The sequence below is a fragment of the Myotis daubentonii genome, chromosome 7, assembly GCF_963259705.1.
Source record: "Myotis daubentonii chromosome 7, mMyoDau2.1, whole genome shotgun sequence".
Lineage (NCBI taxonomy): Eukaryota > Metazoa > Chordata > Mammalia > Chiroptera > Vespertilionidae > Myotis > Myotis daubentonii.
Window position 1 is genome coordinate 47323898 of NC_081846.1, and position 17467 is coordinate 47341364.

Genomic DNA, 17467 nt, shown 5'->3' on the forward strand with positions numbered 1-17467 from the left:
CCGTTCTTCGTTAGTACATTTACTTATTCATTCATTTATTCAACAAATAGTGTTTGAGCGACGTTTTTGTGCCAAGCCCTGTTGTAGACGCAGGGAACACAGCAGTGAGCAAAAGAGATGAAGATTTTTGTCCCCGTGGAGGTTGCGTTCTAGTGGACAGTGACAGCAAACAAAATCAAATAAGCAAAATACACAGTCTGATATTGACAAGGTCTATGGCAGCGGTTCTCAACCTGTGGGTCGCGACCCCTTTGGCGGTCGAATGACCCTTTCACAGGGGTCACCTAAGACCATCCTGCATATCAGATATTTATATTATGATTCATAACAGTAGCAACATTACAGTTATGAAGTAGCAACGAAAATAATTTTATGGTTGGGTCACAACATGAGGAACTGTATTTAAAGGGCCAGAAGGTTGAGATCCACTGGTCTATGGTGAACAATAAAGCAGGGAAGAGAAATCACAAGTTTAAAGTGTTAGGCAGGTAGTTCTGAATAGCATCTGGACACTGTACAGTTTAGAAGCTGTGTTATTCTAAGTGTACTGATGTAATAATAACACTGAAGCATTGCTTGGTTATTTAAAGCCAGTCTATACACTGTTTCACTAATAGTGGATGTGGTAAAATGTGTTGATGTGAACAAGAAATAAACAAGGAAGTGGTGTCAGACAGACTGGGGGAAATCCGTGAGTCCTACGTGTTATTGAAGCTCAGCTCCACCTCTACTCCTTGCTCAGTCCTAGTGACATTTCCATCCATTCCCTACTGAAACCCCAGCAAACAACTACAGTTAGAGAAGGAGGCACAAGCATGTAACCAAAACAATGAGTTGGTAAATGGTTTGACAGCTACCTGGCACTGCCTTGTGGATACATCTGTTCTATGAGATTTTTTTGTTTGTTTGTTTAATAGACTTGACTGAGGCCGATTCACCAAGTATCATGGTCCACCTGGCAGAGCATGGAAGTACTTTGTTAAACAAAATCCTAAGCTAAAATGATACTTGTTAAAATGAGATTATACCTAAGAAGTAAGTGAAAACCACAATAGGCTGTACTTGGTGGTGCTTGGGTAGCAGATTTATTGAAGTACATAAAACTAATCATCTGGCACAATTAAGATAGGACAAGAGGTTTAATGCCTGAAATTTTCATTTTTCAAAAAAACCGATATGGTATAGACACAGCATTAAAGCCAAATCATCTCACAAGTTGGAAATAAATAAATATCTAAGAATAGAATTTTAGAAACACAATAAAATAATATCTTATACTATCAAAGATTTTTACTGTCTATAGCAGAGAGAAGGTATTTTTAAAAATTTGTATTCGCCAGAGTTTAGATGTACCCTAGAGTATATACCTTTTGCTTGGCTTCAAGAATTTTTGCCTCTAAATCAGCAGGAATTATCTTCCCCCTGTAATTGTTATAAAAGGAGAGAAATGAAAATGAAAAATCAATGAGACTGCACATGAAAAAAACTTCAGCCGCAGCAAAAAGTAATTTAATCGGATATTTTCAACAGACCATTAGCATCTTGGCACACTGTACTGAGTCAGTCCTTAAGCACAATAAAACAAATTTAACAGATGAACACATTTCATACATCAAGAACCTAATAGTCACTCTCCCCTGCCTACCTTTCATTGCACTTTATCAAAATCACATTGTCGGTTCCAAAGCCAAGCGCAGCCCCAGCCTTTTTTATGGAGTAGTGACTCTGCAACAAACAGAGGCTCGAGGTTAGATGTTCGACAGTCCCATGGAAAACACCACCATCCACGAGCAAGAGCACCTGACTCACATGTTCTGAGGTGAAGAGGACCAGGTTGGGCACGGCCGCCATGCCCTTTGTCTTAACTTCTGGGAAGTACTTGTAGCGCGCTGCCATGATGCTGTACATGTTGGATATGGCTCCCCCTATCGGCAAGCAGACACATTGGGTGGTGTTGCAACTCCTTCCTTATTGTTTCTAACAGCAAAGGCTAAGCCGGTGTCTCAAGAGACAAGGGAGGTCAGAAGGGGGGAAGGACAATATTCTGATAGGATTTGATGGCTTCCTTAATGCCAGTGCTTCCCTCTGGACCCTTCGCCCAGGGAATATAGTAGTCACACTCCTTACCAAAGCCATCTAGGCAATTTGGTTGGAGGTGCATCACGTACTCCAGTGCCTGCCCCACCTGAAGCCTAGACAGAAATATAAGAGGTGGCTGTGGCTGTAAAGAGAGAGGCGAGTTACAACTTTCCTGCTTCCACTCTCTGCTCAATCTATTTACTGAACGGAGATTCATTTGTTCTCTGAGTCAGAAAGACAGAGAAAGAGAGAATGATGGAGCCTACTGAAGGAAACGGTGACATTGCCTGGATACTCTTCCAAGAACAGCCCAACTGAGTCATTTGGGAGAGCTCTAAGTTGATGAAAATAAAACCAAACTTGTGTTTACATAAATACAGACACAAGGAGAAGTCAGGTAGCTAGGTACATCTGGCCAACACAAACGAATTGCTTTTGCATCAATCACCTGACAATTAAACAGGCAAATTGGTGGTTTGCTTGAATTGCCTGGACAAGTGTAATGCTTATTTCTTTTCCATTTGAATACAATCACACTGTCTCTGACACCATCCCAAACTCCTTCCTACCTTCCTTCCTGTCCTTGTTTTTAAAATTTTTATTGTATCCTTTGAACTAGAGATCAAAGTAGATAAACTATTTTGGCAGAAATTGATTCGTCAGTTGACAACCTTGATTCACTGATCCTCAGCTTAATCAAACCATTGTTGACAAACTGGAGTTATTTAGCATAATTTAGACAGCCTTTCTCAGTTTGGATAGGGTTAGGCACTGCCTTTGTGGGTTAGCACACACAGAAGTAGCATTGTTGCTAGCCTTCACCCTGACAAAGACAGGAAGGCAGAGTATCCAAAAAAAATCTTTAGAAGTCATTCTTCTTCCATGAACTCACTCTGTGGGTTACTATTCTCAAAAGGGTCCTAAGGATCCATATTACAAATCTGTAGGAGAGTCAGGGAAACAGAACAGAAACTTACCAGGAGAAAATATCCCATCACCATCTTTATTTGACCATCCAACTATCTCTCTCATCTTCTTAAGTGTTATTTGCTCCATGAGGACAAACACTGGAGCAATTTCATAAGTAAACCTGGAACGGTGGTAAAAAAATGAATGAAAATAAAGAAGTCAACCACTTATTTGAAGAACACAGATGACTGTTTTAATATTTGTACTTGGGATCTAAGAAGAAAAAAAAAGAGGTTCAAAACCACTAAAACAATTCATTTCCTGGAAATGTATTAGGTCACCAATCATAAAATGTCAGAAACCAGTCTGTGTTACCAAAAGAGGTGGTTGAAGTGCCTGCCCTATGATTTTTCACCAACAAAATATATTCTTTTCTAAATGGAATGCCTTTAGTGTGGTTCACCCAGAGAAAAAGAATGAAAGAAAGTTACTTTTCTGGGTCCCTTTCTCCTCTGAGATTGTAGCATGATGCAAATATTAATTGAAAAAAATGTATCCTAACATTCATATAAAATTGATTTGCAACATTAAAAAAACACACATCTTGACTGCCAATTTCATACTTGTAGAATCTATAAAACCCAGAGCCAAACTCTATCTTTTAAAAAACAATGTAAACATCTGGAAGCTAACTGTGAAGATAATTGGAAATATTGACCCAGGTTTTAAAGATCTCAATTTAATTACCTACATGGTTTTTCTACTGAGAATCCCCAAGGACAGCTATGTTTCCATAGTTCTCTGAAGTTGATATCGGTCAAGAATAAGTATAAGCGATGATTTTCTAATTACCAATTATAAATAAAAAGAAGATGGTCAATTGGCATAAACAGCTAACTATGGGCATTAGATATCCTGGTAGGTTAGCTTTGTCTTCTAACAAACTGATTTAAAAGCAGCAGGCCATGCTCTTCTCAAAGCAATTCAAAACAGGGCACGGTCTGGCAGACAAGTCATTGAAACAAGATCATGGTGCCAAGTATAGGACTTAGGAGACATCAAAGAAGGTGCATCCACAGAAAATTGAGCCAGAAAACAAAAAGACATTTATTGGCTCTGAGGCTCTCTGTCTTTCTTCCTTTTGCTTGACCCTCTCAAGCATTGGAGTCTGTGACCATGCTCACTGAAGAGAGATGCCTAGATTGACTCAGCTGAGCGATATGGCGAGACTTAATCATTGGGTAGGGTGTTTGAGCTGAATGTCAATGCTGAGAACTAATGGAAATTCTTACTGGCTTAATGATTTAGAAAAGCTATTTGCAAGGATGAGATAACAATGGTTGCACATAAGACACAGGTGAAGCTACTAAGTTTTAATCATGGAGAAAAAAAGCCATCAAATTAATCACACAGCTGTAAAAGAGAACAAAAAGATCCTGGAGGATCCTCAGGCTATCTCTGTTGGTAGAAGAATTTTGTTTCCAAAATAAAAAGAATATGTCTATTTTCCTTAGTAGCAACTTGAAATTTAGGAGGAAGACCCTTGGAAATCATGTGTTCCGTTACCATCACCTCTGGAGTTCACAATCATGCTTTGGTTCTCTCTGAGCCCCATCACCGTAGCAACCAACACTCCCTCATGTCTGATGGCCTGATAAAGGAAGAAGAAGAGAAGGATTCCTGGTTTAGCCTGTGCTGCTGGGTGTACCAAGAGTCAAACTCATGATGTGCTCACCATTCTTGAACAAATGTGCTAATAGTGCCACTGACTTTTGGAAACGTTGGCATGGCAAACATGTTTGCATGGTGAATAGGTACTGGTGGCATTGTGTGTGCTGGAATGTCACAACAGGCAAGGAACATGGAATCATATACAATAGTATCAGCGCCTTACCGAGGATTGGATGGAAGCTGAGTTGGAATCAAGTCAGTGTTAGATGGTCAGGCGGGAACCACATGGGGAAGGGAGAAGGGATGGAGCTGAAGGCCAGGGTTTGGTCCACTTGATGATTTGTATCAATTTAGGCCCCCGGTTTAGTCTTAGAATTCGTCTTCCTACTCAAGGACCAGGAAGGAACAAGACCACTACTCTCAGGACTGGAAGAAAAAGAGTCTAGAGAGTTTGATCATGAGACTATCTGATCTTATCCTTTTCAGGTTCCTTCTTTGTGCCAGGTTCTCAATTCATAAACCTTTCCTTCAGTTCTGTTCCACAAATGCTTACTGAATGACTATTCTCTGCCAGCTAGCAGCTTCCGTACTGAGGAGACAACTGTGTTATAAGACACCACTTCCAACCTTGAGGAAGAAGCTTATGAGGATGAATCCAGCATAGGTTCTTGGCCTTAGCTGCATCCTGTTTGGCAGTTCCTGCCTGGGTCTTAAGGACCAGTTATTTCATAGCTACTGTCATGCTTATCTTGATTATTAGTCCTGATGTCCTCTCTTAGAAGTACTAGTAGATAGGTTGGCTCACGACTGTTGATCCTCAGCCAGGCCTGTCAAATGGGCTGACATGGTGCTCCCGGTTTCTGACATTTCTGTGACCCTGCCTTCCCATCTGGGCCATCTTTACAACTGGTTGTCTGCCTGCACCCAAAACCTTATAGAAGGCCTTGAAGTTCACCCTTCAGCAGTGATTCTTAACCTAATTGGGGCCATAGACCCCTTTAGGACTCCTCGGAAAGCCATAGCCCCTCTTCCCAGGAAGAAAATGAGGACGCACATCATTTGATATACAATTGTAGGAGACACCCCTCTTGCAACCTGGACTCCAGGTTGGGTACCCCTTCCCTAAATGACAGATGAAAGAAGAGAAAGTCGAGAGATCAGAGGTCAAATATGGATTCAGAAGAAGCTGGTTAGATGCTACAGTTAGAGTACAAGATCATATTTCAGAATCAGAGAACAAGAAAGTAAACCTGCAAAAAGCTCTGAGTTGAAGCATAGGAACATGAGATTGGAAGTAAGGATGTAGAACAGTCATGGATGACACTGAAGGAGACTTCTAGGCTTTTCTACATTCTGAGTAGAGTAGTGAGCCAACCCTTTTTTGTGTGTGACTCAACTCACCTTTTCAGAGGGATTCACTCAGAACCCAGGTAAATCGCTTAAGAAGCTACATTTCTCTGTGGCAGAATCTGCTGGTTGCTAACCAGTATCAATCTTCTCTTGCTTCATTCCATTTCACTTGGGATGGCAATTCACCCAGATCAGAGACTACCCTTCATAGCCTCCCTAGTGTGGCTACGGGGATAGTTCTGGCTAAAGAGAAGCTGTGGGAAATGTGTGGCACTTCTGAAGTTCCTTAGAAGGAAAGAGTGTGTTCCCCTTTGACCCTTCCTCCTCCTCTCCCTCTCCCTCCATCCTCCCTGAGGTCTGAAGCAGGGATGCCATACTAGAGCTCCAGCAGCCAGCCTGCGCCATCGTGTGACTGACTCGGAGGACATGAGCCACGTGCTACGATAGGGCTGAAAAAGGCACAAGGAATCTGGATCCCTGGTGACTGCCAAATTGGAAACTTCTTTAGTGAGAGAAAGAAATAACTCTCTACGTTGACCATCTTGACACTCCTCTTAGATCTCCCCTCCTTACAGCTGTGGCAGGCGGCCTATCTTCACCTTCAAAGCGAACACATCTGGGAGGAGCTTAGTGAGCCCTCCGGTGTCCAGACAGGATGAGAGACAGAAATAAAAGAGCCAACAGGCTGAAGGGAGGGTCTTGAATGACAACAGCACCTGCAGGGTGGACTTCCTTTCCTCAGTGTGTGCCTGTGCCCTGCACCTTGGATACACTGGGCACTGAATCTGGTGCCATTTTCAGTCTTCAGAACCACCCTCTAGGATGGGTATTTGCCGGGGTCCAACCCCAGCAGGTCCAGGGGTCCCCAAAGGTGTGGACGGAGTCGGCGAAGAAGGAATGACACAGGGACTTCTCCAGCCAGGTTTGGTCGCCATGTTCTAGTCAGGTTCTCTTGCCAATTTCTGTAGTCAGGTTCAGTCCAGGATCTTTTGCCATGTTCTCTCCAGCGAAGTTCTTCTGTCTGTAGGTTCTGTCTGTAGGGTCTCTCTTCTTAGTTCTGTCTTCTTTCTTCTGACTTCTAAGTTGTGTGTGTTGCTGTCTTGTTACATCTGTATTTATACCAGTTGATTCAATCCTATCAATCTCTATTACAAAGGTTAGGGCGTTTCTTATCTCCATTCCAGGGAGTAAAGATTATGTAGCTTAAGCATGATTGTTCATAGTTAAAGTGATTAATTACCCGCCTGGCACTTAGTTGAGGGGTTTTATTCCCTCCCTAACTTCAGGGGAAAATCCCTACCTGGGGATTCAACCTTTCTCGGAGAGGTGACCTTGGTTAAAACAGAGTGCCAAGAAGGTGAGCAAACATATTAAGAACCGTATGCCATATATGCCAGGTCCCTTGAAACAGCAAGGATGGACCGGCTCCCGGCAGGTATTATTACCCCCCACTTTCCCGAAGAAGAAAATGAGGTTCATAGAAATCCAGTGATTTGCTTTAAGCTCTCACAGTTAGTTTCAGAGTCAGAATCCCCAGTCCTTTGTATCACATCTGCTTTTGCATGACAAACGAGAACGGCCTCCTGCAGGCTCTCACACGCTGCCCAGTGTTAAATGGCTGATAACTCCCCTAGAAAATTCCTCCTGCGTCATTTCTATGAAAACAAAGCACTAGATCGTTGAAACCCTAACCTCAGAACAAAGGGCTGGGATAGGTCTCCCCATAAAGATTATGTAGGGTGCTCAGTTACTTGTGGGCAGGCTGCTGTGTACACTTGGGCACAAGTCGACCTGCACTGTTGTGGTTGGTGGCCCTGTTTTGGAAGGAGAGAGTTGTATGTGTACATTTGTGAAGTTTTCTTTGGATCTTCACTGGGTCCTTGCTTGGAAGCATACAACTCCAAGATATATGCACAGGCAAGTATAAATGCATGCACATAAATGTGCTTTTTATTCCAGCAGCCTGATACCTCACACTTTGTCACTTGCATTTGGATACTGGACATTTCTTTTAAAAAGACTATGCTGAGGAATACAGTTACTATTTCCTATTACCAGTGCTACCCACACTGAATGATAGCACAGTAAAAAAAAAAAAAAAAGAGTATATCACTAATTCCTACTCTGCCCAAGAGTCTTTTGCTCTTCTTTCTCAGGCTGGTTTGGACACTGTTCTCAGTTAGAGGAGAAACTGCCACAGGGAGCACATTTCTGCATAAGCTCCCGCCAGCGCTGCTACATTTCATGATCTTCCAGGGGAACTGGCTTAGAATAATTTCTAGATAATAGTTATGCCTTCTTCAGACAATGCCTTGTCTCCCACTGACAGAAGCTATTTCACTCTTTTAAATAACCTTCTCTATCGATCTGTTGGAATCGGATCATATTTTATAAATATCCTTTGTTCAGTACGGCTGCAATTACTATGTGCCATGTCGTTGGACTGGCCTTGACCTCAGATGGCGGGGACATATTTTAGTGTTTCATGGCTGAGCTGCGGTAAGGGAAGAATAAGGGGCTTTGATTTTTATGAAGCCATACAAACCAGGAGAGTTTGTGAGAACTCTCTGGTTGAAGAAAAGCCTTTCGGGAGACTATCTGGTCATAAATGGCTCAAAGGGGTGAGTTCCTTTTATTTACCTTGAGATTGGGCTATATATATCAGGAAAATTGCAGCTGAGAGGCCTACAGAATACACACTTAAAGATGCTGGGTGAATACAGGGCCTATATTAATAAGGGTATTTAGGCCTTAATAGATATGTAGCTCTTACTCTATTTTCCTTACTTATTTTCCAAAAAGTTAAGTTTTTAAAAATATATATATATATTTTTATTGATTTCAGAGAAGAAGGGAGAGGGAGAGATAGAAACATCAATGATGAGAGAGAATCATTGATCGGCTGCCTCCTGCACGCCCCACACTGGGGATCGAGACAGCAAGCCAGCAATGTGCCCTGACCAGAATCGAACTGTGACCTTCTGGTTCATAGGTGGACGCAAAATCACTGAGCCACACCGAAGTTTTTTTAAAGCTATACTTTCTAATTAAAATTGTTCATTAGTGTGAAATGCTCCAATTAAGCGTTAGTATCTTTCCAAGTTATGAGTATATCACGATGTCTGTGCTTGCTGATACATTTTTACCTCACAAATCATAATACAGTAAAAAGGCAAGATACCAGCAATTGTTTCTTTGACCCGAATTCCTCTCTGCCCTTTGCAGCTCCAGCGATTCAACATGGACACTCCGTGAAGTTAACCATGACTTGTGAGCAGGGAGCGTAAAAACCATTTTCGATTTTAATCAATTTAATCTTTTAAGCCTTTTAGCATGAAAGGCTTCACCTGTCACATTTGCTTTCAAAAATTTGTCATTGTTGTTTTAAATTAGCCAACGAAGAAAGAATCTTTAATTAATAGAAACTTTTCTGAATGGAGTTACATATTTTTGAGTCACAGCATTAAACCGCTTTGGAACACACAGGACTCAGTAAGTAATTTTAAAGTGCCCGTTCAGGTTTCATGGCTGGGAGAAAAATAGAGTACCTTGGACTTTAACAACTTATATTCCATCTTGATGTCTGATGGAATTTCTCATTTTAAATAATACCACCCTTTTACCTAAATTTATTTTTCAAATCTACTTTACCATGAACTTAAAAAGTGGAGGATTATTTTCTAAATAGTTCCATAGTTACTAAAACCCATGTAATTCTTATGTAGTTATTTTAAAATTATTGTAAAAAATTTGTTTCATTATTTCTCCTGGATACTTTAACAGAATGTGGTGCCACTGTCTGGGTGCATAGATGGTGGTAAAGCATAATCATAGTGTTGAGAGGAAAGACAGTACTCAGGAGGCTATGCTGACACTCCATCAACTGACCACCGGTCCTTGTCTCTGACAAGGTAATGTGTATGTAGGGGAAACTGTGAGGTGATTACCAGAAGTCGATCCAGGAAGCACATGCACCCTCCCCCCGACCCAGGACCTTAGAGTTAGTTTCATATAAATTTACAAGGACTTAGAAACAAACAAAGGGTTCGCCTACTCAAACAAGTATGGGGAAAAAGCAAATTCAGAAACAAACTATGCTTTTATTAAATTGCATCATTCAATTAAAAAATACTTCATCTATTATCCACTATTAAATCAGTATAAACCTACTAGATTTATAAGGTGATAAACCTAAATTATTTAAAGATAAAAGATGACAAGGGTAACTGTAATAGATTATTACAGAGTCATTGGAATTGAAATTTTAAAGTAAGAAGCCATAATCATACATCATGGTTGTTTATATGAAAATAATAAGGACTTACATGTTGGTATTGGCAGTTGATGTCAGCCATTCACCAGCTAATCCAATGATATCCAGTCCAGTGGAGAGCTGATTGAAAAATCGAGGATGACCTAGAGAGGAAAGTAACAGGCAAGCATCAAAGCAAACCCAGATTTTTCAAGCTACTTTCAAAGCAAAAGCCTGCTCTCCCAGGCCTCACAGATGGGGCCTCCATCCCAATGGTCTAATAGGGCTGCCCAAGGATACGGAGAAGGAAGATCAGGTTGACTCACCCTATACCAACTTTTACCATGAATAATGTCCCCCAAATTTATATGTTTCTAAAGCATAATGCTTTTAAATTTTAAAAAATCCAATGTCATGAAACTAATAATCTTTTCCAATATCTTAATTTCCAGATGAAATTCTTATTGTATTTATTTTTTAAAATATATTCTTTATTGATTTCAGAGAGGAAGGGAGAGGGAGAGAGAGAGAGAAACATCAATGATGAGAGAGAATCATTGATTGGCTGCCTCCTGCATGTTCCACACTGGGGACTGAGCCCGCAACCTGTGCATGTGTCCTTGACCAGAATCGAACCCAGGACCTTTCAGTCTGCAGGCCGATGCTCTATGCACTGAGCCAAACCAGCTAGGGCTTGTTGTATTTATTTTTTAAATTACAAATTAGGATGTAGTGGTCCTGATTTTTCTCATAAATGTTTCAACCTTTAAATTTTTTTTGTTTTGTTAATCCTCACACAAGGATATTTTTTCCATTGATTTTTAGAGAGAGTGGAAGTTGGGGGGAAGGGGGGGAAGGTGGGAGGATAGGAGGAAAGGAGGAAGGCAGAGAGAGAGAAACATCGATGTGAGAGAGACACATTGATTGGTTGCCTGCCGAACACACACCGACGGCGCTGGGATGGAACCTGCAACCCAGGTACGTGCCCTTTACCAGGAATCAAACCCACGACCCTTTGGTGCACGGGCCAACACACTAACCACTGAACAACACTGGCCAGGGCCCAAATTTTAATTTAACATCTCAAGGATTTAATCCCCAAATCAAGGTTTACTAATGGAGGAGAGGCTGCAGGCCTCAGAGAGTGTCTGTGGCTCTGTGGACCAAACCAAGCCCAGGCAGGTGCCAGCTATGATGCTGATGCCGAGGGCAGGCCATCACTCTCTGGGTCTCTGTGTCAGTCAAATATGGCATCAAGCATTGGGGTGTTTGCCTATATATAGTCATGTGGATGTTAAACTAAATTTACTGCTGAGATGACCTGGCATCTCCTATGTGAAACAGGGGTGGACACAGCCTCATTCACTCATTGGGTTGTTGGTAAAATAATGGTTATTATTATTAAACATTAAAGTCCTTTGCGACCCAGAGTAGGCTTTCACAGGCTTTGTTCTCAGCAATTTCAGGATTGCTGCCAAGTTTTGGGCAACTTGGCATTCACGCAAAAACTCAACCCCACATCAGCAGGCTAGGCTTGGCTGTCCCAAAGGAGTCAACGCGATAGATTATCTAGAGGTATGTGACAGGGAACTGGTGTTAGAAAGATATGCTGACTGCTGTGTTTCCAGTGGAAATTGCTTTTGCCTCTGAAATAACTGTCAGAAAGCTAGAGTTTGGCAGTTCCTCCTCTAAGTCCCCTCTCTGAGAATGTCTGTTCTTTCTCACATGTTCTTTCAGAACATCTGGACTATTACTTCTTTTATTTAACATATATTTATTAAATGTATTGGGGTGACATTGGTTAACATGAACATTCGACTATTAATTCTTATCAGAATAGTCCAATCCCTGCATCTCAACAGTACTCAGAAAATAATACTGATCTTTAGAAAAAATAAAAGAAGCCTAAACATTAAGCCTAGAGTAAGTATGGGGCCAGATTCTAGACATTCGTGTAGACTACCCTAACTAGTTCAAACTAGCCCATTTCACTCTGCTTTGCTCAGTATCAACAGAATCTATGAGATCTCCTGCAACATAATTTTGTTGAAATTCATTTAAAAATACATGTGATAGCCCTGGCCAGTGTGGTGCAGTTGGTTAGAGAGTCCTCCAGTGCACAGAAGGGTCTCAGGTTTGATTCTCAGTCAGGGCACATACCCAGGTTGTGGGTTCCATACCCAGTAAAGGCAGACAGGCGGTGGGAGCAATAGATAGATGTCACTCTCTCACATCAATGTTTCTTTCTGTCTCTCTCCCACCCCATCTCTCTCTCTTTCTCATCAATGAAAAACATATCCTTGGGTGAGTATTAAAAACAAACAAACAAACAAATAAATAAAAACACATGTGATACCCATTTGAAAACTTTTAACAACCTTTCATTTAACCTTTCATTTTAAATAGGACTGACTCATAAATAAACTCAATCACACTATTTGACAATGTCTCAAAACCTCACGGCCTGGCAGAGACAAAAGATGGTCAAAGATGGATGACAGAAATGACCTCAAATAAAAGTGAAACAGCATCTCATTCCCATTAAAATATAAAGGACACAAAAGTAAGTAAAACCTTAGTTTTCCCTTATGGCTACAGCCTTCTGCCCCCAAAATCTTACATGAGAATTTAAATCAAATAACAAAATGACCCAGTTTAAATTTCAATTTCAACTCTCTACAGTCAATGAAAATAACAGATGACAAATATGGGATGCGCTACACATGGCCTGGAGTCAGAGAGTGGGAGAAAAAAGTAATTTCTTAAAGTTCAAGTTTTATTTTTGAACAAATAAGCTTCAAGAATGAAAAAAGAGAGCTGGAAGGGAAAATCTACTTTGATTATGAGACATATCAAACAACTGCAATCTGAGGCACTTATTTGGGTTCTGACTCAAATGAAATATAACAAAACAAAACATTTCTGACTTTCATGAGACATTGAAAATTTGAACACTGACTGAATATTTGATATTAAGGAACTATAAATGTTGTGGGGTTTTGGATATAATAATGATATGTGATTATTTTTGTTTAAAGAGCCCTTGATGGTGAAAAATATCTCTATTATAAAACCCTAATATGCAAATAGACTGAACGGTGGAACAACCGAACAACCGGTCGCTATGATGTGCACTGACTACCAGGGGGTGTGCACGGACTATGGCAGGCATCAGCAGCAGGTGGCAGAGCGCGGAACATGGCGGGCATCGGGCGCAGCAGGATGGTGGAGCAGGTGAGTGGGGGTGCCAGACCAAGGCGGGGCACTGGTCACTGTCATCAGGGCAAGCCTCTGGTGGTTACTGAAAATTCTTTGCTCCCGTGTGCTCCATTCCTGCCAGGCGCTCGCACCTGCTGCTGGCACTGGCCCCGCTCACACCTCGGCTGGTGCCCGGCATCAGCCCTGATCACTCGGCACCGTCAGCGGGTGTGAGAAGCAGCTGCAGCCCGGATTGCCTCTCAGGACTTCTCCACCTCCCCCTGCTCCTGAGGGGCGATTGGGGCCAGCAGCCACCTCTCACACCCGCTGCTGGCGATGGCCCCGCTCGCACCCACTGTCAGCGCCTGGCGCTGGTTCTGATCACTTGGCGCCGTCAGTGGTGCGAGCAGCGGCTGCCAGCCTCGATCACCCAAGGGCTTTCCCACCTCCCCCTGCTCCTGAGGGGCAATTGGGGCAGCAGCAGGTGCAGGCGGGGCTGGCGCTGTCAGCGGGTAGGAGTGGTGGCAGTGGGAGCGGAGCTGCTGACAGACAGGGGATTGGGGGCTGCGGTGGGAGGGGCTGGGCGGGGGTGCGGAGGATGGGCTGAGACCGCCCCTGTGCCCACTGCAGCCTTGTGGCCCACAGTTCAAGGTGCACGAATTCATGCACTGGGCCCCTAGGTTATGGATAAAATAATATTATGCCAGGGATGTGCTTTCATATAATATAGAAGAGGAGACCATGGGCGGGGGGGGGGGGTACAGGTTAACAAAATTGGCAGCAGCTGATAATAGTTGAAGCTGGGTGTTGGGTATACAGGGCTCATTATACTACTCTACTTTTGTATAAGTTTAAAATTTTCTATAATAAAAAGTTAAAAAGAAAAATTAAGGAATTCTACATATTTACTGTGACTGAGGGCTGATTAGCATCTGTCTCATGGACAATCTACATATACTGGTCCTTTTTCCAGAAATCTTTTGTTAATTTGTAGAGAAATCTCCAAATGCCATCATCACCCTTCACAGAGTGTACCCAGATCAGCATGTTTTCACTATTAAAACCCAATTCATGCCCTGACTGACGTAGCTCAGTTGGTTGAGCATTCTATGCCCTGAAGGGCTGCCGGTTCGATTCCTGGTGAGGGACGTGCAGGAGGCAGCCGATCCATGTTTTGCTCTCACATTGATGTTTCTCTCTCTCCCTTCCTCTCTCTCTAAAAGTAAATTAAAATAAACCCAAACCCTAATTCATTATTTTGGCTGAGCATTAATATCCTTTTTAAAAGAATAAAACATCTTCTACTGTGTGTCGCTACCTGTGGGGTTTACCCTGTTGCTTTGATATCTACCTCTGTGTTAGAGACCAGCATCCCGAAGCTGTTTTCACATGGCAGCCACACTATACTTTGCCAGGGTCAATACCCTGAGATTCAGCAGAAGGCTTCACACTGCCTGGAAGATAGTAAACTCTACAGATGCAAATACCTGTTCCCAGAAGCTGCTCTGAAAAACAGGGATGATTGGCTACAGGGTGAATATCTAAGTGAATTCATACACTGAACTAGTAAGAGTCCATGCTTCAGAGCCCAGAGATAAACCCACATCTATTCGGTCCAGTAATATCTGACAAAGGAGGCAAGAACATACAATGGAGTAAAGACAGCCTATTCAATATATGGTGTCGGGAAAACTGGGCTGATACATGCAAAAAAGAAACTAGGCCACCTTCTTATAGCATATACAAGGATAAACTTCAAATGGATTAAAGACTTAAATATAAGACTTGAAACCATAAATCTTCTAGAAGAAAATATGGGCAGAAAAATCTCTGACATTTCTCTTAGCAGTATTTTTTCTGCCATATTTCCTTGGGCAAGGGAAACAAAAGAAAAAGAAACAAATGGGACTACATCAAACTAAAAAGTTTTTGCACAGCAAAGGAAAACCATCAACAAAATTAAAAGACAACCTACTAAATGGTAGAAGACACATTCAATAAAGGGATTAATATCCTCAATTTATACAGAACTCATACAACTCAACACCAAAACCCCCCCCCCCAAACATTTCAATTGAACAGTGGGCAGAGGACCTGAATAGATACTTCTCCAAGAGGATATGTAGATGGCCAATAGACATATGAAAAGATGCTCAACATCACTTATCAGCAGAGAAATGCAAATTAAAACAACAATGAGATATCATGTCACACCTGTCAGAATGGTGTGACATCAATAAATCCACAAACAACAAGTGTTGGTGAGGATGTGAAGAAAAGGGAGCCCTCATGCACTGCTGGTGGGAATGCAGACTGATGCAGCCATTGTGGAAAACAATAGGGGGGTCCTTAAAAAATTAAAAATGGAACTGTTCTATGACCCAGTGATTCCACTTCTGGATATATATCCAAAGAAACTTAAAACACTAATTCTAAAAACTATATGCACCCCTATGTTCATTGCAGCATTATTTACAATAGCCAAGACATGAAAGCAACCCAAATGCCCATCAATAGACAAGTGGATAAAGGAGTGTGGCACGTATATATAATGGAATATTACTCAGCCATAAAAAACAATGAAATCTTACCATTTGCTACAGCATGGATGGGCCTAGAGGATATTATGCTAAGTGAAATAAGTGAGACAGAGAAAGACAAATACCATGATTTCACTTATATGTGAAATCTAAAGAACAAAGTAAATGAACAAACACAATAAAAACAGACTCATAGATACAGAGAATGGACTGATGATTGCCAGAGGGTAAGGGGGGAGGGCTGTGTGAAAAAGGTGGGGGGGGGGGTTGAGAAGTACATGTTGGTAATTACAGAATAGTCACGGCCATATAAAGTACAGCACAGGGAATATAGTCAATAACATTGTAATAACTAGTACAGTGCCAGGTGGGTGCTGGAAAAATCGGGGTACTACTATGTGAAGCAAGCATGTCAAACTCGTGGCTTGCGGGCTGCATGCCTCATTTATTTGGCCCATGTTAGCTTTGAGTTTGACATGCTTGGTGTAAAGTATATAATTGTCTAGCCCAGTGGTCGGCAAACTCACTAGTCAACAGAGCCAAAAATCAACAGTACAACGAGTGAAATTTCTTTTGAGAGCCAAATTTTTTAAACTTAAGCTATATAGGTAGGTACATTGTTATTAACTTAATTAGGGTACTCCTCAGGCTTAGAAGGAGCCACACTCAAGGGGTCAAAGAGCCGCATGTGGCTCGCGAGCCGCAGTTTGCCGACCACTGGTCTAGCCATTATGCTATACTTAAATTAATTCAAAATAATATTAAATATAAACTATAATTGAAAAATAAAATTTTAAAAAGGAGTCTATGATGCTTCAGTTTTATCATCAATAGGGGTTGCCATTATGACATATCCATGTATTTTTCTTTAAGGGACAACACTATTTGGGCTTTACTGATAAAAGTATGTGGTCTCATCTCTCTGAGAAAGTGTATTTAGAGTGAGCTGACAAAATAAAAAATGTTGGTTCAAAGCAAGTCAAGCTAAAATATACACAGAGAGAGAATTCTGACTCCTTTAATCTAGCCAAATAACACTACTTAATTTCCATCAGAAATGGGTTAGCCATTAGATACCAAGGTGAAATGTAACTAAATTGATGAGTGCGCTTTTCTTTAAAAATGAAACACAGACTGTAATATAATTGAGTCATGTCCACCCTACAGTTATTCAAGGAAGTTACACTTATTCTGGTGGTGTTGGCAGACCTCAAAAGCTGTTTGGGATTCTTTATTTAAAAATGCTTCTTTGGCCAGCCTCATTATTTCATTTTAACACTTTGTTTCTGACATCTAATAGCCTTATTCAGCTCTATCTCCACCAACCTTCCCAGTCATGCTTTCAAACGGCTAGGAAGAGTAAGAGGGATAATGAAAGAGAGGGAGAGAAAAAGAAGAAAAAAACAAGAGGCTACCAGTTGTGGTCTCAGTTGGCAACTATACCATGAATTGCCAATACTTGTAGATC

The 17467-nt window shown here is 41.5% G+C and overlaps 1 protein-coding gene across 1 annotated transcript in view; it reads right to left on the reverse strand.

Moving 5' to 3' along the window:
- Positions 1–17467, reverse strand: part of GAD1 (glutamate decarboxylase 1) — a 40950-nt gene that overhangs the window by 11448 nt on the left and 12035 nt on the right. The window contains exons 5-9 of the mRNA XM_059704137.1: positions 10335–10425; positions 3057–3169; positions 1810–1925; positions 1646–1725; positions 1368–1422 (exon numbers count right to left, since the gene is read on the reverse strand). Coding sequence (XP_059560120.1) covers positions 1368–1422; positions 1646–1725; positions 1810–1925; positions 3057–3169; positions 10335–10425 — 455 coding nt within the window. The remainder of the gene's footprint in view (positions 1–1367; positions 1423–1645; positions 1726–1809; positions 1926–3056; positions 3170–10334; positions 10426–17467) is intronic.